Genomic DNA, 23,186 nt, shown 5'->3' on the forward strand with positions numbered 1-23,186 from the left:
GTTGCATAACAATCAACCTCTCATTATCCTCATTATTTTTACTAGAGGATGCATAATTGTTTTGCTGCACTTTTTCATTTCGCATGTCACTCTGCTTCTTATAGCAATCTGCCTACACATGCCCAGGCTTACCATAGTAAAGACAACCTCATGTAGTATCATTATGCTATCTTTTCCAATTACTACGACCTCATTGACTCCCCCTGTCTCTAAACTGGCCTCTGAATCTCGGGACTGTTATCGCTGCTGACTATAATTCTGATTACCTGTTCGGCCACCACCTTGGCCACATCCACCATGACCTCTACCTCGTCCTCTACCTGCACTTGTGTGTGTAGAAGGCTTGCTGCTCTGAACTGTTTTTGTTTTGTGAAGACTATTAATCTTCACCCAAGTTCTTCTCTTCAATAATCAGCATTGACACCAAATCTGTGAAGTTGGGAATGTTCTCTCGAGTCTGAATAGACATCTTGAATGCCTTGTATTGTGGCCTGAAACCACACAAACATACTTCCACCTTATCATCATCATCTATATAGAAACACCAATTGATGCAAGGGATTCCACAATGCCCTTGATCTTCAAAGCATAATCATTCATAGACATATTCTTCTTCTCCACAGTATGAAACTCATTCTTCAACTGAATCTTTCATGCCTTAGTGTTGGTTTCATACAGCTTCACCAAGGTGTCCCATGCCTCCTTAGGTGACTTGGCATCCTGTATATGCCCAATCATAGTGTCATGTATGCTGATAGAAAGCCAATACATGACTTTCCATGCTCCTTGATTCCAATCCTTGAACTCTTTTATATCTACAGCAGTTGGATTAATCTCAAATATCTCCGGTGCCTCCTCGTGTTCACCTTAAATGTAGTCCAAGTAACCTTTTCCCATCAAGAAATTTGTCAATCTAAACCTTTTCCCATCAAGAAATTTGTCAATCTAAACCTCCAAGCATAGAAGTTGTTCTTGTCAACAATCTAGTTTATTCCATCATTTGACATCTTTTTTGCAACACAAATTTACCAGCAACAATACTCTTGCTTGACCTGCACAAACTGTTGTATTCTCTATAGCGGTATTATACTGCACCCAAATTGTCACAACTAGTGACCTTACTTTGCATACATACACCCAATGGCAACTTTGAGACCTCTTTGTAGCACACACAGAGTCTACACAACCAATCGCCCTTCTTGCAGTTCCAAAAAGAGAGTTCTACAAAGAATCGAAACTTATTTGCAGTACTTGGCGAACGCTTACGAACTGAAAAATGGAGGTCCAGACGCGTCCGAAATGCGTTTTTGGCCCGAAAAAATACTATCCACAATATAGAGTACAGTTTCCTTCTTGTAGCTCTCCTCCCACGAAGAAATCTCCTCAATCAAAGTTTGTTTGTCGGTGCCTCCTAAAGAGCTCCCAACAAGGGTGTAGTAGCCAGCACAAAGGGGTAAGAATAGATGAAGCTCTTACCCTCATACTGCTTTCTATGCTTCTCTTGCTTGTTACTTAGCCCTTAGCATGAACCAGGCTTTGATACCATAAAAAGATGCAGGGGAGAAGAGAGCTTGAGCTCTTGCAAGCACACACACGCTCGCACAAACCCTAGAAGAGAGCACACAAGGTGAGAGGCTAAAAATTCTTCTTCTTCTTCACACAACAAAAGAGGTATACAAAGAAGATAAAGTGACTAAAACACATAATAGAGTATATACAAGCGGTCCATAATGTGAACACGCTAAGAGGAGTGGGTAGATGTGGACTAGTCAGTGTAGTCCAGCTGTAGAATCTCTGGCAAAGATAGGTCGGTGCCAGCTCTACCAAACCCACCAGTGATATAAATGTCGAACAGTCATGGAGGCGCCTTGTGAGTGTCAACTCATGTTGAGCTTGACATCTCAATAAGAAAACTACTACGTATTTTTCCAAATATGGACATAAAACCTTATCCATCAACGTCATAAGTGTTGCTAGATCATTCGTCAAGTCAAACAGCATGACTAGGAACTCATAATATTCAAAACGAGTCCTAAATGCAATCTTGGGAATATCATGTTCCCTTATCTTAACTTGGTGATACCTCGATCTAAAATCAATGTTTGAAAAGTATTTTGCACTGTGAAGTTGGTCAAACAACTCGTCAATACATATAACATTGGGTATTTGTTCTTAATTGTAATCTGATTAAGAGTATGGTAGTCTATGCACATCTGCATAGACCCATCTTTCTTTTTTACTAAAAGAATGGGTGAAGCCCATGATGAACTGAGGCATATAAACCCTTTCTTCATATACTCAGCTAACTATCGTTTCGCTTCCTTTACCTTGGAGTGGCTTAACCTATAAAAGCAGGTTTGCTTATAGGTTTTGGTCTTGGAAGCACACCAATGCCATGGATCTCGGAGATCATCGAGAAACATGTCCATAAACTCTCGCAATAAATCACTCAAAGAAACTATGTAGTTTTGTTTTATTGTCTCGGTTTTAGCCTTGGTATTTATGTTTTGTTCACAAGAAGATAAAATAGGTTTTGGAAAATAGTGATCTCAACCAAGGCCATTTAAGTTATCACAACTTAAATTAGTTTATCAATCACATTTATTTCATCTACGGAAATAAGTTGATGCAAGAGAGTATAAATATATACCTGTTGTATATTATCAATGTTAATGGCACAGCACAACTCTAGGGACGAAATCATGGGTGCAGTTTGGAACCTCTTGCAGACCCAATAGCCTCACCACTCTTCCCTCATGCACAAACTCTAGGCTCTTGCCCTGGTAGCTACGCCTTAGAGTAGGACCGAGGTTATACAACCACTCCCTACCTAGATAAATATTGGCTTTAGCCAAGTGCATCACCTGAAAATCCAAACAACCCATAGCCATGCATAGCTAAAGGTGCCCCCAAGACCACTGTGTCCCAAGTGCATCACCTGAAAATCCAAACAACCCATAGCCATGCATAGCTAAAGGTACCCCCAAGACCACTGTGTCCCAAACAGTCTTATCTTGACCATTAGCCAATGATACTATGTACTTATGGTCGCTCTTAGTCTCTGGCAATCGCAACTTCGTAAACTGATGCGTAGTTAAGGAAGTTGTGATGAGTGGCTCCATCATCAATCATGAGACGACGATGACTCTACGGCCACCTAACCTACCATACAAGCAAACCAAATCATTTGGTCCCACTAATGGGCTAACACATCACCTGGGTAATGCAACAAGCATGGGTACTATCCATGTGTCCTACAGTCACCTCTCTAAATTCTATGGAACTAAGGGGTAACTGCTAGTATGTAGCTGCCGAGTGGATTTACCATCCTTCTTGGCATCACTAGAACTACCACTAGCTCCTAGATTTAGACCTGCTACCTTGCTATGTCTAGCCTCGAAATAATTAAAGCATAGATTTTCCTTTCTAGATTTCTCATATTGTTACTTCTTAGTGGATTTAGATTGGTTTTTCTCTAAAAAATAGTGTGGTTTCTTCGCCCAATTCCCACTCTGTCCTCTCCTGCTGCTCACTCTAGCCCCCTTGCCCCTTGTCGCTCTCCAAAAGAATTTTCTCTTAAAGCTAGAGCCCTCTTTACCCTTAGTTGTCTTGCTAAGATTGGATTTAGAGCGACGTGAAATATCGTCATAAATATGTGCATACTTTATGGCCTCAGCAAAATCTGTCGATTGCTTCTTAAAGGCTCTACAAAAGCCTCATAGTTTGGATGTAAGCCTCTCATAAATCCGCATAAAGTTTGGAATTCATCGATTCCCTTTAATTTCAACACAATCTCGTGATGGTTGGAGATGTACTTTGTGGGGGATATGCCTTATATCGAGCATTTTCCCCGATCACGCCAGGACTTCTACAACTTATTCACAGGTAAAAACTCTTTTCGAAACATTGTTTTGAACTCTACCCAAGTTCTCAAAAGTCTGGCACTCTTTGTTAAAATTACAGCAATGTGATGAGCTATGGTGGATTAAATGCTAGAATCAACATCATTTTAACAAAGTGATTAGATGATAATTAAGATGTGATTAGTGAGTAATTAACAAATAGCTTAATGTAGGCATGGATAATCAAAAACCAGCAAGTTCTCATTAGGCCAATGCCTCAATTTATAGTGTTTACATCCAAGCTATGGTGGATTAAATGCTAGAATCAACATCATTAATAAAGTGATTAGTGAGTAATTAACAAATAGCTTAATGTAGGCATGGATAATCAAAAACCAGCAAGTTCTCATTAGGCCAATGCCTCAATTTATAGTGTTTACATCCAAGCATCAAATCCCACTGATTTCTCCTTGATTCACTCCACCTCTTTTGCTTGATTCTCTCCACCTCTCCCAGAATATCTCCACACTTCCTAAATCTTCTCATGCTACCCTTTATTCTCTCCCAATAGATTCTTCTCACCTTTTCACATGTTCTTTCACATTTACAGATTCTCTTTTACAGCCTCTAACCAAGGGTTTGTTCCCACACACACCCTATTCACTTGTATATTTCAACACCTCCCCTCAAGTGAATAATCCTAGCACACCTGGACCCTATACCAAGTTTCCCTCTTCCTTGATAGTCCGTGCGACCAGTGCCTAGCACACCTCCCCTCAAGTTAACTTAGCACACCTGGACCCTATACCAAGTTTCTCTCTTACTTGATAGTCTGTACTTGATAGTCCGCGACCAGTGCCTCAAGTCCCTAAACTCATAGTCCTTGACACTCTCTCTCTATGTGTCCAAGGCTACTACAAGTGCCCGCCGCGACCTTGACTAAAGTTCTCACACATACATCTACCATGTGGCCTACATCATCGGTGGCTCAGAGGTGGTTTTACTTTGTTGGGGCAGGTTACATTGGGTTGTGGGATTTCTCTCTCTCTCTCTCAGAGATTTTCACATGGCTCCTCACTCTTTGGAGCCTCACATCTTCTCTTGTCTTCAGTCTTCTTGTCGTGGCAGCTTCTCTCCACGCGTCCATGTCTTCCTCTTCTTTCATTCTTCTTGTTGTGGCATCTTCTCTTCTCGTGTCCATGTCTTCCTCTTGATCTTCTTCTCGGTGTGGATCCTCTTCTTGGAAAGAGATGATGTTCTTCTTCTTTCATGGCTGGGGCCATGAGCTTGTCCGTCAGTTCTTGCTCCATGTGAGCAACATGTTTAAACGTTTTGCTCACAATTCTTTTGGGCTTTTGATGTTTATCTTGTGTCATTATGCAATGCAAACCCAAATCTATGCGGGAGGTCTTACCTCTTGCCTTATTCTGGACAAGGGCAGTGTCTGATCCCATTTTTACACTGATGTAATGTGCCCAATACATAATGCATATAGCATTCATTCTTATGCACATTCCCAAATGCAAAATTTGAGTGTGATTTGCAGGCATTAACCAAGGGTTAAATGCAAAATGATGATTATCACAAATTTATCAGCATAATTTTACCAAAATTACATTAAATCAAGGGTAACTAATTTGTACAGAATGGTTGGAGTATCAAACCAACTCCGAATTGCAATCTAAAGTTATAGGGATCTGTATCAGATACCTAATGGTTAATTTGAACCCTCAATTGTACCAAAATACAGTGATTAGCACTGATTAATCACTGATTGATTAATCACTGATTAGCACTGATTAATCACTGATTACCATTGATTAATCACTGATTAGCACTGATTAATCACTGATTATCATTGATTAATCACTGATTAGCATTGATTAATCACTGATTACCATTGATTAATCACTGATTAGCAAATTAATCCTCTATTTTGTGTGCAAAAAACAGAGTATGCGGGGAGCCTAGATCTGGGGCCTTAGACTTCAAATGAGCTCAAATCCTTTCAAGTCCATCAATAGCAATTAGTCTAGTAGAGGATTAAGCCAAGAAACACAAGATTTGACCAAACATTGAATGCTTAATCTCTATTTTACCAAAGTCACCTGCAGATTTTATGAAGTGCTTGGATCTCACTGTAGACTTGATCAAATCAAATTCTGACTTCACCAGCTTGTAGAGCATGCTTGAAAACCCCCGGGGCTAAGAGGAATTAGAGTCATTGCAACTGATGAAGAAGAAATCTCTTTTTTCACTCAAAAAATAGGCGCCATCGAATCAACGAATTTCTGGAGTTCTACGCGGCGGTTTGACATTTCGTCTTGATGGGCTGAATTGTGGGGATGGTGGCTAGAAGCAATGGGCCTAATTTGATGTATGCAAGGAGATAGAGCTCCTCCACCAGCTGGGGGTACAGAGGTTAGTTGAAAAATAACTAAAATTTTGATTATTTTCTAATTATCTACTAATCCTAATTAACTAGATAATGGGCTCATAAACTTGATGAATTCTAGGCTTGGCTCTGATACCATGTTAAAATTACAGCAATGTGATGAGCTGAGCTATGGTGGATCAAATGCTAGAATCAACATCATTAACAAAGTGATTAGATGATAATTAAGACGTGATTAGTGAGTAATTAACAAATAGCTTAATGTAGGCATGGATAATAAAAAACCACCAAGTTCTCATTAGGCCAATGCCTCAATTTATAGTGTTTACATCCAAGCATCAAATCCCACTGATTTCTCCTTGATTCACTCCACCTCCTTTGTTTGATTCTCTCCACCTCTCCCAGAATATCTCCACACTTCCTAAATCTTCTCATGCTACCCTTTATTCTCTCCCAATAGATTCTTCTCACCTTTTCACATGTTCTTTCACATTTACAGATTCTCTTTTACAGCCTCTAACCAAGGGCTTGTTCCCGCACACACCCTATTCACTTGTATATTTCAACACTCTTGACCAAAGTCATCCATTTATACACCTTGCCTATCGACAATGGTAGGCTGGCCTCTATGGGCCTCACATCCTTTGTACGTCTTGCCTGTCCAACAATAGGTAAGGCATACACACTCATCCACCATTTGCCTTGCCTGTCAACCAATGAGACAGGCTGGACTCTACGGGCCTCACCGAAATCTATCGGCTACTTAGGCTCTACAAAAGCCTCATAGTCTGGGTGTAAGCTTTGCATATAAATCCGCTTAAAGTCTAGAATTCATTGATTCCCTTTAATTTCAATACAATCTCACAATATTTGGAGATATACTATGTGAGGGAGATGCTGTACATCGAGCATTTATCCCAATCACGCTAGGACTTCTGCAACTCGTTCACAAGCAAAAACTCTTTTCGAAACATCGTTTTGAACTCTACCTAGGTCCTTGGAAGTCTGTCACTCTTGGCTAAACTCATCCACCATTTGTATGCCTTCCCTGTCAAAATGACAGGCTGGCCTCTAGGGACCTCACATCCTCTGACGCTTGCCTAAGGTTCTGGATATCCAACCACTTCTACAGAAAGATGATTACCGAGTCCTTATTGTGTTCTTTCTCCTCTCCCCCAAATCTCGGTGGCTTGAGGTCCTTGAGGAGGAGATTAGCAATCGTTGTGTGACTACTTCGCAGTCACTCCAACCCACAATCTTCCTCGAGGGACTACATCCTCGGTAGGAGGAAAATACACCCTCTTGTGTGCAGATCTTAATGCAATAACACTCCTCCCTGTAGGAATAGCAGGACTAGCGTCCAAACGGGCATAGAGACTCCTAAGAAAATCTTGGGACTGAATATGATTTCTCCAACTAATTCAAGCAACACCGATTATCATAAGCCGAGTAAGGGCCATCTTGTTGTGCTTGTTGTGCTTGTTGTGCTTGTTGTACTCGTCTATATAATAGTCAATCCAATTTGAAATAACTTCTCTAAGGTTATTTCCTTCTCTTCAGAATAGCCTTGCTTGTGATCTATGGAGGAGTGTTTCTTTGACATCATTATCTAATGCCTCTACTTCAGGTACAACATTATGTGCTCTTGACATTTGCACCTCATGATTTTTCTTTTAAAAGAAAAGACTCTTTGTGTATCAAAATATTTACAGTGATTATGTAACAAAATTTTTTGAAGACAAGAAAATACTTCTTTTATTTCTTCAAAGTTTTTACATCGCCTGGGGGAAGTCTCAATCTCGAGATCTAAAAAGTTAGAAACAATGATAAAGGCCTATTTTCTATGAGGAAGATACATACTTAAATGGTTAAGTCTAGTTAAATATTCATCTAGTGCAAAAGAGACTTTTGCCATAAATCCTATATTCCTTTAAAATTTAAACTTTCTATAATCATGACCAACCTTAGGTTTGAGGCATAATACAAAAGATAATCTATACTTATTTCCACGATAATTTTTTCTTCATCTCCTTGTTCGACTCGTTTGACTGATGTCACCACATTTACAAGGGCTAGTAAGGTTGACTGAAGTAATGCTCTTTATAATTTATATAGTATGTTACGAGGCCATTACTCTATCATTGGCCATATGCTCTATCACTGGCAATTACTTTATTAATGGCCATATGCTCTATCATTGGCAATTACTTTATTAATGGCCATATGCTTTGACACTGGCCATAAACTCGAATCCAACTTGGATGGTTTGTTATTCCAAGGTAGAAGATAAGTTTTGGGCCATACTAAATTTTCTTTTTTATTTACACGTCATCACTCGAAAAGATAAGATTTGCAACAAAAGATAAAGAAATATTTCTTTATTCCAAAAGTTTAATTTAAGTACGATGAGGTAGGCTATCAATCCATCAATAATCGAGCCTCACTCTCATGGAGCGACGATACATACGAATAGACATGCCATTGTAAACACGATCAAAAGAGAAATTGGTAGTCCAAATCCTATAATAGGGAATAAAATTTATAAGAGTTATATACATTAGATGATGGACTCTAAGATCATGTCATAGAGGTCCATTGATAGCTATCCCACTCACGATATCCATCCAAATGAGTATTGTTCGTCTCGCGAGAGAAATGTTCTTTACTAACCTCTCATCCTTGCTATAGAGCGCCATGATCCATTATCCCAAGTACCATCTATGTCTTTGATCTACCAAAGTCGAGAAATAGAGATGCTTGAAGTGTCTCGCCAAAGCAACTTTGTCTACATAACGAGTTGAGGACCCGAGATGCTCGAAGGTGAAGGCTATCATATCATCCTTGGTAGATAGTCCAGGGACTCATAATAGGTGTGGCTTCATCATCTGCTGCTTCATTTGAGGTCCATCTGAAAGAGAAACCTAATAAAATACTTTAAGTTTTAGTTTTAGACCATAAATTGCACAATAAAGTCATGTCCTAATATCATATGGTTACATCTTAATGTGGCTTAGCTCTAATATTGTGAGATCCCCACCCCTCTATCTATACAATATTCTAGCAACAAAAATCATACTAAGGGAAAAGTGACTCACTCGGGGCCTCATATCATAATATCCTAATGCTTGGCTAGTTTGACTAGAACACTTACATAATGAAAAGTGCAAGGTTATGCTAGTAAAATCCTAATGACAGGCCACGATCACATGAAATACAACAATGATGCATTAGAACTTAAATAGAAGTTGGAGACTATAGCTCATAAGAAGCAAAAACAAGTGCTCCATGAATTAGCTAGAGAAGCATAAGGTTGAATGGAAGAGTAAAAACAAGTGCTCCATGAATAGCTAGAGGAGCATAAGGCTGAATGGAAGAGCATAAGGCTGAATGGAAGAGCAAGGAATCAAACTCGTTGAATGATATTTAAAAGCAAAAGGAGGACAAAGTTGCAAACAGTGCAAGAAGCAGAGTTGGCCAAGATTGAGAAGAAATTGTCTTCAGAAGCCCAAAGAAAAAGAGCAAGAGTTGGCCAAGCACATACCAAAAAACCAAAGAACTGGGGAAGTAGTTATCACAAATGACCAAGGAGCTTCCAAAAAAATAAGAAGAAGCTAGCCATATCTAATAGTGCTCTCAAAGACATGAATCTGCAATAACTCAAGAAGAAAGACGATGAGATTGCCCACCAAAAGAGTAGCTAGCAACAGGGGGAGTGATATGTGACCCTCAAATGAAGTAGGAGTTTTGCTAGTCATAGGATTAAGGTTCAAAGGCCCAAAGGAGGCTCAAATGAAAAGGATAATGTCTGGCCCAGAGGGTGCCCAAAAGGAGGCTCAAATGAAAAGGATAATGTCTAGCCCACAGGGTGCCCAAAAGGAGGCACCTAGAATTAAGTGAGAAGAGGCCAAAAGTAGGTGCTCACTCCAAAAGGGAGGTGGTCTACAAATCTAGGCAAGATTAGGATGGCTTAATCAAGTTTATGAGTATTAGTGGCTAATGGAGATGTACTCAAGCTTATATATTAAAGATCCCCTTTCTAATGAAATGTCATATGAGCTTTTTGTTAAATCTCGTCTTGTTATTATGTTATAGTTTTATCATTAGCCCTAATCATTTTTAACATTTTTATTATGTCAAAATGTTGATGTTAGTCCATTTCTACACACCCTAATCCTCTATATACATAAAATTAAACTATGAAGACTTTAAAATGGAAAAAAAAAACAATAAAAACAAAACCACTTCTTACATGTAAGTACTTATACGTATACTCCATTTATGTGTAACAGTATTAGGCATATCATGTGCACACATTAGGCAATCACACATTTAAGCAATGTCGGATAAAGCTATCTTTAATATAATATGCTAGGTCACAATAAACTTTATAATACAAACACAATATAGGTTGACTTAAAGTAAGATGCCTTACTTTAGTTCAATTTGGATTCTCACATACAAGTCATAAACATTCCAAAACTTCTATATGTTTTAGGGTGAAATATTGCATTTGTGTTTTGTAATATTATATTGTAAAGCCTAATTAAATTCTTAAATTTTTTAAACTTTTTAAAAGGCCTTGCCTGTCACACTAGGCTTTCTTGTGTATATAAAATGGCAAGGCTTTGGCTCATTTCCAATGCACTCAATGGTGTACATCTTACATTGGAGGTGGACGTTGAACAAGTGCAAGAGATGCTGATTGACAATGACTATGCAATTGAGAAGCACTTGCACATCCAAACCATCAAAAAGCACTCTAGCAAACTCATTGGGCAATGCAAGGAGTACAAGAACAACAAGCATGGATGTTATGGAGAAAACCACAAGCAACTCACAAAAAATTGAGGTTTGATGTTAGGTGAATGACAATTTGAGATTTGACCTTGAAAAATAAAAACAAAAGGTTTTTAGAAGGTATATATTTTTGATCAAGAAGGAAAACAACACATTTTTTCATATTAAAGTTTTTTTTTTGAATGGCACACACATATAAAGAGAGAGAGGAAAAGTAACCAAGTACATGGTTTAGAGACTAACCCATACATATCTTAGGCTGAACATAACAACCCCTATTACAGATTACCCTAGATCCTCAGAGGTAAACCTAAACCCTATCATGGAGTACACCACATCACATAGGTGCTTTAAGAGAGAAACCCAATTTTGTCTTCCTTGAAAAAATGTCCTAGAATGCCTTAGAAGAAATCTGCGTGAGGGAGAGAGGGCATCAGAGGATGGGAGGGGATGGAGGAGGATGCCTCCTCACTCGAATGGGAAAGTATTGAAGATGATGTCATGAATTGACTAGAGAGGGAGGGGAGAAGATGAAATCTTACGTAGATGCAATCATGGTGAGCAATATGGGCATGTAACAAAGAGAGTCCCTTCCCGTGTAGATGCAAGTGATGCAGGTGCAGGGCTCTAAAAGTTCCTTAGAGGCTCAACAATGTAACTATTTCCCAAGAATTTATGGACCATCAATTGGGGCATTTTACATCTCGTAGCATAATCATCATTATGTGTATAGACAATATAAGGGCTAGAGTGGGGTGGCCACGCTGGTCACACCTAGTGTCCACATGACCAAATTATAAAAATGTTTAAATTTTGCTTGAATGTTTGAAATTGAATGTTAAAAGGTTTTTGTAGGCATATTTTTTAAATTGAGGTTTTTATTTATTTTTGTTGTAAAAAATATTTATTTTTGTAAAAAATATTTTCTTATGAATGCACTTAGAAAGTAGAATTATAAGGGTATCATGTTTGTTGAAGTGGTGAAATGTGTTGAAATATGAGGTAGGTGGCCACTTTATTCACCACATGACAGTGCATGCGAAAGGACTACGGACTACGGTGATGTCATGCGAGTGCATGCCTTGCATATGCAGACAACGTCGTGAGTAGCTCTGGGAGCGTCTGGAGGTGGCAGGAGAAGGGGGATGGGAAGAATGGGACACACAAGAGGAGATGGAGAGAGAAAGGGATGATCAAGGGGACGTAAGAATCGCAAGATCGACTGGATCCCTAAGCGACCACATGCACAACAACGGGCGGAGAACAGAACAAGGTATGCATTAACATTTTGCCTGACTTGGTCAAAAAGCAAATCGGTGTGCTCTCTATGAGTAGCGCAATCCTATTCTATTATGGGCAGCCACCTACCAAAGCAAACCTGGGAAGGTGGCTGCAAGAGGAAGTCTTTCATCACATGAAAAATCAGTAGCACAATTTTACTATCTAGTTAAGGGGTTCTTTAATGTGCTCTTCATGAGAAGTCACATGGTAGTAGCTGACCTATTTGCAAAGGCCCTGCTATTCATGGTAGTAGCTGACCTATTTGCAAAGGCCCTGTTATTCATGGGATTGAAGTTGATCCATGCAATGCCCTTTGATCCAACTTTTGACGTGAACCCTGAGAATATAGGATGGACCAGGGTTAGGGATAAATCTAGGGGGGAAAACACCCTTAGATAGGTAAAGGGGGAAGCTAGGAACACTCAATCAAAAGGGGGAGGGAGAGGTACTAAAGCAAGAAACCTGCAGCACAGCAGAAGGGCTTAGTACACCTATCTATTCTAACCCCTATATCCCCCTAAGGGATGGAAATGAAACATCATCTATGGGGAAGTTCAACTGGCAGGTGGATACTGCTTGGAGGGAGATCCAAACAGGAATTGGAGAGCCAAGGAAAGATTCAGGAAGAGAGGAGGAACTAGAGGTAATAGATTGAGTTTTCTTTAATCAACAAGCTTCTTGGGTGCCCCACACAATATCCTTCAAAGTGGAAACCTCTTCTGTCCTGTTTGACCATATGCCTTTAATGTGGGGGACTAGAAAACAACTCAATGGGGGGAAAATGAACTCAGGGATTTCCCAGTAAGAAAATTGAAGGTTAATAATAGTTTACTACAAGATGATCTATTCACTTTAATGTGGGGGACTGGAAAACAACTCAATGGGGGGAAAATGAACTCAAGGATTTCCCAGTAAGAAAGTTGAAGGTTAATAATAGTTTACTACAAGATGATCTATTCACACTACTCACCAACAAGGAGCTATTAACAGGCTTAAGAGTAAGGAAAGGGTAGGAGGCTTTTAGAGAAATTTTTCCAATGAAATGCAAGGCATTATTAGAAAAGTGGGAAAATTGAGAACTTATTATCAGAAGAGACAAAGGAGGGAATGCTAGGAGAATCTCTTAGACAGTCTACAAAAGAAGAGACAACTTAATAGCCGGTCTAGGGGATAGAAATGGACCAATATGCAGAATGCCAAACCCATCTAAAAGAGGAAGATGCTAAATTAGCTAGTGAACTAGAAAATGCACAACAATAAGAAAAAACCTACCAAGTATTTGTTTCGACTCACTAAGGAGAGAGGGAACAATGTGCGTTTATCAAAGGTAGATCCATATCTGACAATATCTTTGCAGCAATGCTGCATTTATCAAAGGTAGATCCATATATGACAATATCTTTGCAGCAATGCTGCGTTTATCAAAGGTAGATCCATATATGACAATATCTTTGCAGCAATGCTAGGAAAGGATATCGCTCAGAGAACAGGACATGCATGTGTAATATTCCAACTACACTTAGAGAAGGCATATGACAGAATCCACCTGTCATTTGTAGCTAGAGTACTGGAGAAGATGGGCTTTGGCTACAGGATTGCTACATGCATATGGCTCATTCTAAGCTTTTATTAAATGGAAGGCTAGTGGGGGGATTTGACATTAGAAGGTTTTCAGGCAAGGCTATCCCCTAGCTCCCTTATTGTTCGATGTGGCTTCTCATCCCTTGATAATAGCATTCGAGGATGCTACTGAAAAAAATCTCACTGGACTGAAACTTAGGAATGGGGAACATTTAATCATTCAATGTTTTGCTACTAATGATTCTTTGTTATTCTTGAGAGGTGACAATGAAAATGTGAGGAATGCTCTATAGCTAGTGCAAGGATTTGCCAAAGCCTCATGATCTAAATGTAATATCCATAAGTCCAGAATAATAAGCCTGACAGAAGAAGATAGTTTTGACATGGAAAGAAGAGGCTGCGATGTCATTAAAAGAGGAAGGATCATTAGCCATCTAGGGGTCCCCATGGGAGTGGGAGTGAGTAACAAGGACCTGACTGAATGGGCTATTGAGAGATTATGTACCAAGCTTAGGAAATGGGAAGGGGTAAGGGTAGCCTTTCATGACAGGGTTGCTATAGTAAACACAATACTCAATGCATACATCCTGTTTACATACCGTGTGATAGAGTTCAAGAAAGGACATTGGAAAAAAATTATTGCTCCTATCAGGGCTTTTTATGGAGGAATGGCTACAATGGAAAAAGGCCCTCTCTTGGCTGGCTTAGGACAAGGTAGCTCTCCCCAAAAATCAAGGAGGCTTAGGACAAGGTAGCTCTCCCCAAAAATCAAGGAGGCTTGAGAATTCTTCACCTACCCTCTCATACTCAAGCCAAAATATTAGTTAGCTTCCTTAAATTTCTTAAACAAGAAAGTATTTGGGCTAGGATGTTAAGAGAAAAGATAGAGGGGGCAGAAGTTGAGCCTAGGGGCAAATGGCTTGGTCTCAACTGGAAAGAAAAAATACTTTCCTTTGCCCCTTTAAAAGTAAGAAGCTCTTCCCTATGCAAGTTCCTTTGCTACAATTGGAAAGAAGCAATGGGTCTGATCAATTGGAATGGGTGCATCAGGATCTCTTGGAATTCCCTTTTGAACCTAAATATTTGGTGGACCCATAGGTTTAAGCATCCCTTTAGCCCTGTTGGATACCAAGGCTTCCATAATACTGACTAATAAGGGAATTAGGAGATTAGAAGACTTATGGGACTTCTCTCAAGAAGGATGGAAAGAGCTCCGACAGATTATGAGAGAGTTCACATTGCAACAAAGTGAGATTTAGGCTCTGAGCTCAGTCCTTATTTGCTGCTGAGGTGGAAAAGAATTGTTATTCTACAGCATACAATGAATACTCTTGGTTTTAGGACCGAAGCTGGTTTAATGGGGCTAAACTTTGATAGAATCAATACAAAGACATTGTATGAAAGAAATATGTAAAGGGGAAATGAATGTCAAATACTGTAATAAAGTTTGGAGAATCAGCTGGGATAGGAACATTTGGAAGAAAAGGTGGAATCTGATATGGGAAGCTTTGATCCCAGTGAAAGCCCAAGTGTTCTTGTTTGAGAGTTTGCCTTCTGGCTTTACCTCTTGGGTTTACGCTACTTCAAAGGAACTTTAGTGATGGGATATGCCCCATATGCAAAACTGCTATTGAGGAAGGGAGGCATGCTTTCTGGGAGTGTTCTGCTTTAAGGAGGTCCTGGGGGAAAATAGGTAGATGGGTAGAAGACAATTTAGGAGTGAGAGGGTCTTGGTGGGAGACTGGTTATTAGGAAGATTATACAAGATGGCTGATGTGATTGATCTGATCTTCTGCATCATTAGATATCAGTGCATGTGGGTGATTTGGGTCTCTAGAAATGAGCTTATTTTTGCAAGGGGGACAAACATGGAATAGAGGCCACTGAAGTTATGTTTAGACGTGTACATTTTTCCTGGTTTGCGTATTATATCAATAGGATAAATAATAATAATATTACATTTTTTGCAAGGGGCACAAACATGGAATAGAGGCCATTGAAGTTATGTTTAGAAGTGTACATTTTTTATGGTCTGTGTATTATATCAATAGGATGAATAATAATAGATATATTGAGGCTGGGATTAGGTGATATAAATCAGGGAAGGTGAAATGTTAATGCATATTGGGTTAGCCTAATGTGTTTGATCATTGGCAGTTATATACATGGGATGATGTTAGAGCTAAGTTTCCCAAATTTGGACCAACATCTAGAAGGTGGTACGTCAAAGACAAGCAGCTAGAAGATATCTTCATGGCCTTGGTGGAAAGCCCTCTGGGAAGGAGGCCAATAGTGAAAATATGGATTAAAGGAAAGGAGTTTGAACAATAGTCCCCCAAGGTGCTTCTTATTGGATGTATGCAATTGGAATTCCACTTCTCATGGGGAAGTTGGAATTCCACTTCTCATGGGAAATTCTTCCATTGTATGGGAGGATGAAATGTGAGACCTAGTATGTAATCTGTTGAATAGAAAATGAAATCTTTGATGTAAGTTTGGTATGTAGACGCACTTAGCATATGTAGATTTTTTGTAAAGGGCTGTTAATATTAATATATATAAAATTATTGTTACTTTAAGAAAAAGAAAAAAGAAAGTAGCCTTATAAGAATGATGCTAAGGTTCAATACTAAAGAGTGTGCCTCTCGTGATTTAAAAAACATGGATCGATCCGTGACACAACGTCGCAACGTCGTCGATCTTTAACTTATCGGACGGTGAACGACTGGTGTGTTTCTTTTTGAAAGAAACAAGTGCGGGGATCAAATACCGTCGGATGACGGAGTCCATCGGATGGTGATGAAGTCTTGAGGCGCGGACTGATCCGTGCAAAACGGATGAAAACCGTGGATTAGTCAAGATCGGACGGCTTGTAGTCATCGTCTACACGCAGGTGCATATATAGGAAAGGGGAGACGGGCAAGGTTTAGAGAACGTGTGCGATTCGTTCGGATTTCTTATACACTCGTTTTCTCCCTTCTTTGAATTTCTGATCTCCGCTTGAGTCATGTCTGGGAGAGGCAAGGGCGGGAAGGGGCTCGGTAAGGGCGGAGCCAAGCGGCATCGCAAGGTCCTGCGCGACAACATCCAAGGCATCACCAAGCCCGCCATCCGCAGGCTCGCTCGCAGAGGTGGTGTGAAGCGCATCAGCGGACTTATCTACGAAGAAACTAGGGGTGTGCTGAAAATCTTCCTGGAGAATGTAATCAGGGATGCCGTGACTTACACAGAGCACGCCCGTCGCAAAACTGTGACCGCCATGGATGTCGTCTACGCGCTTAAGCGTCAGGGGCGCACCCTTTATGGCTTTGGTGGTTAAATGACCATCTCTTCTTCCCAGGTGTTTCTCAACACCACCATTTCTCCGCTTTTATCAGCTCTTTGTTAGGATTAGCTCACCAGGTTACCATTCTGGTACGTCTGTTATCATGCGGCCATGTGCGTTACGGCTATCGTTCCGCTCAAAGTATTCATGGAAAGCTATTGCTGTGGTATGGGGCTGGGGATCCCATTGACTTTTGGTTGGTGGATGGAAAGCGTCTGTAATATTTTGTTGTAATTGCGGCACTGTAACTGTATCTTTTTGTTTGAGACGGATGTGTCATGATCTCCCTGTTCTGAGTGACATAAACGCAGTTTAATTATTGTCCCTGCAAGCTAACGTGGTTTTGCATCCCGCTGGAAATGGCTTGCATAGCGTGTTCGTTGAAGTAGAATCGTCACTCTAGGATCTGTTTACGGGAATTATTACAGATTGATCACTTTCGGAAACCGTCATGGATTGAATAAGGATGTGAAAGTACTAATGTTAATCGTTCAAAGATACCGTTTGATTGGGGTCTGTTCCTAGGATCAGATCACTTGTAATATGGAACTAATAGCGTCAAAAGGAAAATAGCTTGCGCTGTCTTTAGCTTCCTTGTTACAGTCGCACTGTCTTGCACTTGGTTAGAAATGAACATTTAGTACTTGGCGCAGCGTTTTGTCTCGTGATGGGCAGTCATTGACATTAAACGTTGTGATTAACGTGGCAGTTATTGCGATCAAGTGTTTAGGTTTAAGAGGACCATGGTCATTGTTTTGTTATGTAGGTTTAAGGCTCCAACCACAAATTAGTGCCTTGATAATTTTGTATAACATACCCATCTATATTTATTGCTCCTCACTGATTTTGCAACACAATCTGTTCACTTGTTCAATTGACTTAAGTTCTTTGTAACGCTTGGAACATAAAGAACATTGCAAATGTTGTGAACTCTTGCCTTTGAGAATCTCCAAGGTGAGTAGAAGGGTGTGGTGTACTAGTGTACTATCTCTAGTGGATATCCTCTTCTTTTTAGTGACTTATGATTTTGGTTCAATGAAGTTTAAAGACACTACCATTGATCGATGACACAATGTCAAAAATATCTTCTTTTTTCTCTCCTTTCGTTTGAGGCATAATTGCCTTGCGTCAAAGTGCCATCCCTTATGTCTCTTTGCTTTGAATAGCTATCTTAAGCTCAATGTCCCATGTTTTTTGTTTTGTTCTCTTCTTCCTTCACAGCCTCCTTGACTTGGTGATTAACTTCCACCTCATCCTCTTTGGTGTTTCTTCGACTCCCCTTGTTTTTTTGGAGTCTTCATGGTTATTTTCTTCGACCTCTTTAAATTTGCCACCTCTTTGATTGTGATGTCTTGTCCTTGGCCTCTTCCTCTTGCTTTTCTTTTATCAGTATATAGACCACTTTCATCTCTCCAGGCTTCTTTTGATGAGCTTTTGTCAAGTATTTTGTTCTTCAAGAATCATCTTTGTCACAAGTTTCTTAAAGTTTGGTAACTTATCTTTTGAGACAAGATAAGATGTTTTGAATATCTTAAAGTCTCTTCCAAGAGACCTAATACATATTTCTACCATCTCTTAATCATATCTAATTTATCATATATACCTTTGATAATTGTAACATAATCAAACATTGATTAATTCTTCTTGATTGTATGTAACTCTCCTCTAAGTTGTATATTACAAGACTTTGACACACTTTCAAACATGCTTGAGAGTGTCTCCCCACATTTCATTAGCCTATTCATAATATTTGATGTGTGGAATTATTATTTGACTCAGTATTTGAGCAATAATACTCATCACTTTCTTCTCCTTTAATTGCCATGTTTTGACGTCAATTCCATCTTGTCTTTGTAAACTTTGTTGAGTCTCATAAATTTGATCATCACTTTCTTCGACTTATCTTATATTGTTTATAGTAGTTTTAGTTGCATAATTGGTATTGCGTCGGCTCCAGTATGCTCCATAGATCATAAGATTGAAAGAATATTTAGATTTTGTGTCTCCAAGCATATGATAGCTGTTCTTCAAGTTTTTCTAGAGTCCCGCTGTTGCTTGTGTCTTTTGTGATGTGGTTACACACCTTTGGGTGGTTTGATTAACTTGAGCCCTTGTGGCTTGGCTGGTTAGCCCATGGCTTGGTGTCGACAGTGCTGTTGTGCGATTATTATGGGTGGTTCTGTAGCCGCATGTGGTGGTGTGGTTACCAAAAGTTCACGTGAATCCATGGGACTTGGCCATTCCCTAGGTGGACATCTGCATGGCCGTTTTAGTGTTTTTTTAATAAATATATTTTTTATACATTCCAAAAATTTAAAGAGACTGAATTGAATTCAACCACCATCAAAAAGGGAAAAAATAAAAAAACAAAACACTTCAAGGGAAGAAGTAAAAAGAGATTCATAAGGTGATTTCACAAAGACCAAAGAAGGAGAAAATCAAGCAAATCAACACGAAGTGATTTGATTTTTTTTGGAAGTCTTGTTTTTTTTCCACGAATCAATCCTCTCGATGTACCCTCTCATCCACCCTATAAACTTATTCTTTAACCTTTCACTTCTATCACCCTCTACATTAGGATAGTTAGCTCCTTGTCATTATGGTAAAGATACAAACTAACACTTCGATAAAGGAAGAATCTCAAGCGCTCCCACTAGCCAAACAACTAGACACAGCCCGCGTGTTGGTGGGAGAGCCTATAGCCAAGGTCTTAAACCCCTCTTCTCATGCTATCTACCCTATGCTCATCCGTCACACGATATTGTTGATGTTGAGGATGATGATGATTGGAATGAAAAACACAAAGGTGAGAGGTGTATAGTGACTCTAATACCATGTTGAGATTACATAGTGCTTCACACACACACACACACACACACACACACACAGAGGGACACACACACACACACACACACACACACACACACACACACACACACACAATAGAGAGAGTGATTGCACCTAATGTGTTCACACCAAGAGACCTAAATAACCTTTCACACCATTGAGGGAGCACAATAGAGAGAGTGATTGCACTTAATGTGCACTCCACAAGACCTAAATAACCTTTCACACCATTGAGACTCCAACTATTCCAACATATCAACACTTACCAGCAAGCTCCAGGAGAACAATGGTATAATTGGGTAATATCACCCAAGGAATCCATGGTGATGCCAAGAGTTATGATGATCCAAAGAAGAGCTACAATGTTCAAAAGATAAGCTAACGAACCTTCGTATTAAGCTTAACAGGAACATATAGTTGGGTATGATCACCCTAAGGAACTCATGGTGGTGCCAAGAGCTATAGTGTAGTGTTCCAAAGATGACTTGGAGAACCTTCATCAACACTTACCATCAAGCTCTAGTGGAACATGTAGGTATAGTTGGGTACGATCACCCAAGTAACCCATGGTGGTGCTAAGAGCAAGCAAAAAGAATAAAAAAATGTAGATGTGAAAAACCAATCAAGTTTTTCATGCCATCAAAAACATGAAGATTTTCATGCCACGCACACAATGCACCTCTACTCAAGACCCGCACATCCTTTCCATCATCTCCAAATCACTCAAAAGCAAAAACTAAAGGGAAGTTTCACACAAGAGAAACCAAAGGTTTTTTATGTTGTGAAAAATATGGAGATTTTTACGTCGTGAAAATCTTTGAGAAAAATTGATGATCACACATCAGTAACAACAATCACTCAAAACTTATTCAAATCAAATGTTTTTCATGCCATGACAAACTACTAGTTTTTCACGTCGGGAAAAACTTCTTGCATTTTCACAGTTTCTTGCACTCATCATTTTGGCATATCTATGCGATAAATGCATTCTCTAAATGTCAAGGAGAGGGTCCAAGCCAAAAGAAAACAAATCACTCATGTTTTTCACACCATGAAAAATGTAGTTTTTCACACCATGAAAAACGTAGTTTTTCACACCATGAAAAACATGCTTTCCAATGACTAGTTTACTCTTACTCTTGACACGTGTCGTAAGGCGAGTGGGGAATTCATAAATCACCTACCTTATTTTTTATTTTAGTCACCCTATTCACTTCATTATACCTAAATCTAGATTTGATTCCCCTCAGTGCATCATTTTCTCTTTTACTCTCTCTCCCTCGAAGTCCCTGTGCAATTTCCATCTGTTACAATCTACAATCTGCCATTGCCATCCTTAATGCCATCATTTTCGCTTTTACTCTCTCTCCCTCGAAGTCCTTCTTGTGCAATTTCCATCTGTTACAATCTACAATCTATCATTGGCATCCGTATTGCCATCGTCACCCTCACAAATAGGCGCATGCTTCCATCTTCATCAACATTATCTAACAAGCTATAGCTTATGAGTCACAGAGCAAAACTCTACTTGCATTGCTTATTTTGAAACCCTTCTTTACTTATTGACACCATGGTCTTCTTAAGTCCTTACATGAGCCCTTATTCACAAATATACCATTTCTTTGCCACCACAAGCCAACTAATGTCACATATTCTCCATATGTTAAAACTCTAATTTCCATGATTGTGTCCTCTCTTATAATGCATGAGTTAATTTCACCTCTCTTCTCTCACTAACAACACCAACAAAAATGAAAAGAAAGCTAATTCTTTTCACCATGAAAAACTAGACTAGTTTTTAATGTCACATAAAAATCCCCAAAAAGGCTTTGATTTCACAATTGGCTATACCCATGTCAATTAACCAAACCCCCTTCACTATGAAAAACTAAAAGTTTTTCATGCCATGCAAATAATTGGTTTTTCATGTCAGTTATAATATAAGGAAACACAACCAAACCCTAATACAACATACTAACTCCCAAATCATGTATAAGGTAAAAAAGGCACTTCTAATTTCATAGTGAAAACTGAGATAAGTGGATAACATTATTTAGATAAGGACTTTCTGTTTTTTTAGCAAGGGATACTACTTGGTTTAAAAAACTAGTTAATGATAATTCTTAGATTTGGATGTGTAGATGAGTGTTTCTCCTATCCAAAGTTTCTAGATTGAGTCTCCTAAGGATGAGAAGTATCCAATTTTACTTTCATTGAGACTCAATTTAACACCTTTTTTAAAATGATTTTATGGTTTGCACAAAAAAGCATGAAACTTGCACTTTTATAGTGTGAATATGCAAGGATCAAAACATGTAAGCCCCCAGTGAAGGTTAAAGAAGTTGACATTATGAAACTTGGAGAGGATTACAAACTAGTTTTTATCACTGACACCAAAGGAAGAAAAGGATTTGATTGACCTTCTAAAGGAATTTAAGGATTGTTTTGCTTGGAAGTGTCGTTTGAAGTAGTTTAACATACTATCCAAATCATTGAGGGATCATGTCCTTCTCAGGATTATTTTGCTTGGAAGGGCCGCTTGAAGTAGTTTAACATCCTATCCAAATCATTGTGAGGGATCATGCCCAATAGAACAATGCCCTTCCTAATTGGCACCAATGGGTGAAATCTCCTCTCAGATAAATCTAAAATATTTTGTAATTGTTAAAGAAGATATAGATAAACTTGTTGCTGTGGGTTTCATCTATGAAAATGAGCACATTGGTTGGGTGTCATCGATTGTCATTATGCCAAAAAAGAATAGAAAGCTTAGAGTATGCATGGATGTGAAGAGACAACTATCCACTTCCACATATTGAACATGTGCTGGAAAGAGAAGCAAGAAAAACCTTATGGCTTCTGAGATAGCTTCTCAGGATACAAGCAATCATCCTTGCCCCTGAAGATTAACATAAGATGGCATTCACTAAATGCATACAAGGGACCTCAAAAAATGGCATTTGTGCATGCACTCACCCATCATGCATGAATGTGTGCATGCATGTGTCTATGTATGTGTGTATAAATGAGTGTGCATGCATATGGTATGTGGATGTGCATTCAATGTATATGTGTATGTTTTCTATGTGCGTGTGCATGTGTTCTATGTGCATGTTGT

At 39.2% G+C, this 23,186-nt stretch overlaps 1 protein-coding gene across 1 annotated transcript; it reads left to right on the top strand.

Annotated features, from left to right (window-relative positions):
- The first annotated feature begins 16,817 nt into the window (after window positions 1-16,817).
- Window positions 16,818-17,487, top strand: LOC147640839 (histone H4). Its single transcript, XM_086815943.1, has one exon. It carries the CDS (start codon window positions 16,904-16,906, stop codon window positions 17,213-17,215), a length of 312 nt encoding a protein of 103 aa, XP_086672069.1. The 5' UTR covers window positions 16,818-16,903; the 3' UTR covers window positions 17,216-17,487.
- The last annotated feature ends 5,699 nt before the right edge of the window (window positions 17,488-23,186 follow it).

This window comes from Cibotium barometz, chromosome 2 (assembly GCF_041138505.1).
Source record: "Cibotium barometz isolate CiBa-2024 chromosome 2, ASM4113850v1, whole genome shotgun sequence".
NCBI lineage: Eukaryota > Viridiplantae > Streptophyta > Polypodiopsida > Cyatheales > Cibotiaceae > Cibotium > Cibotium barometz.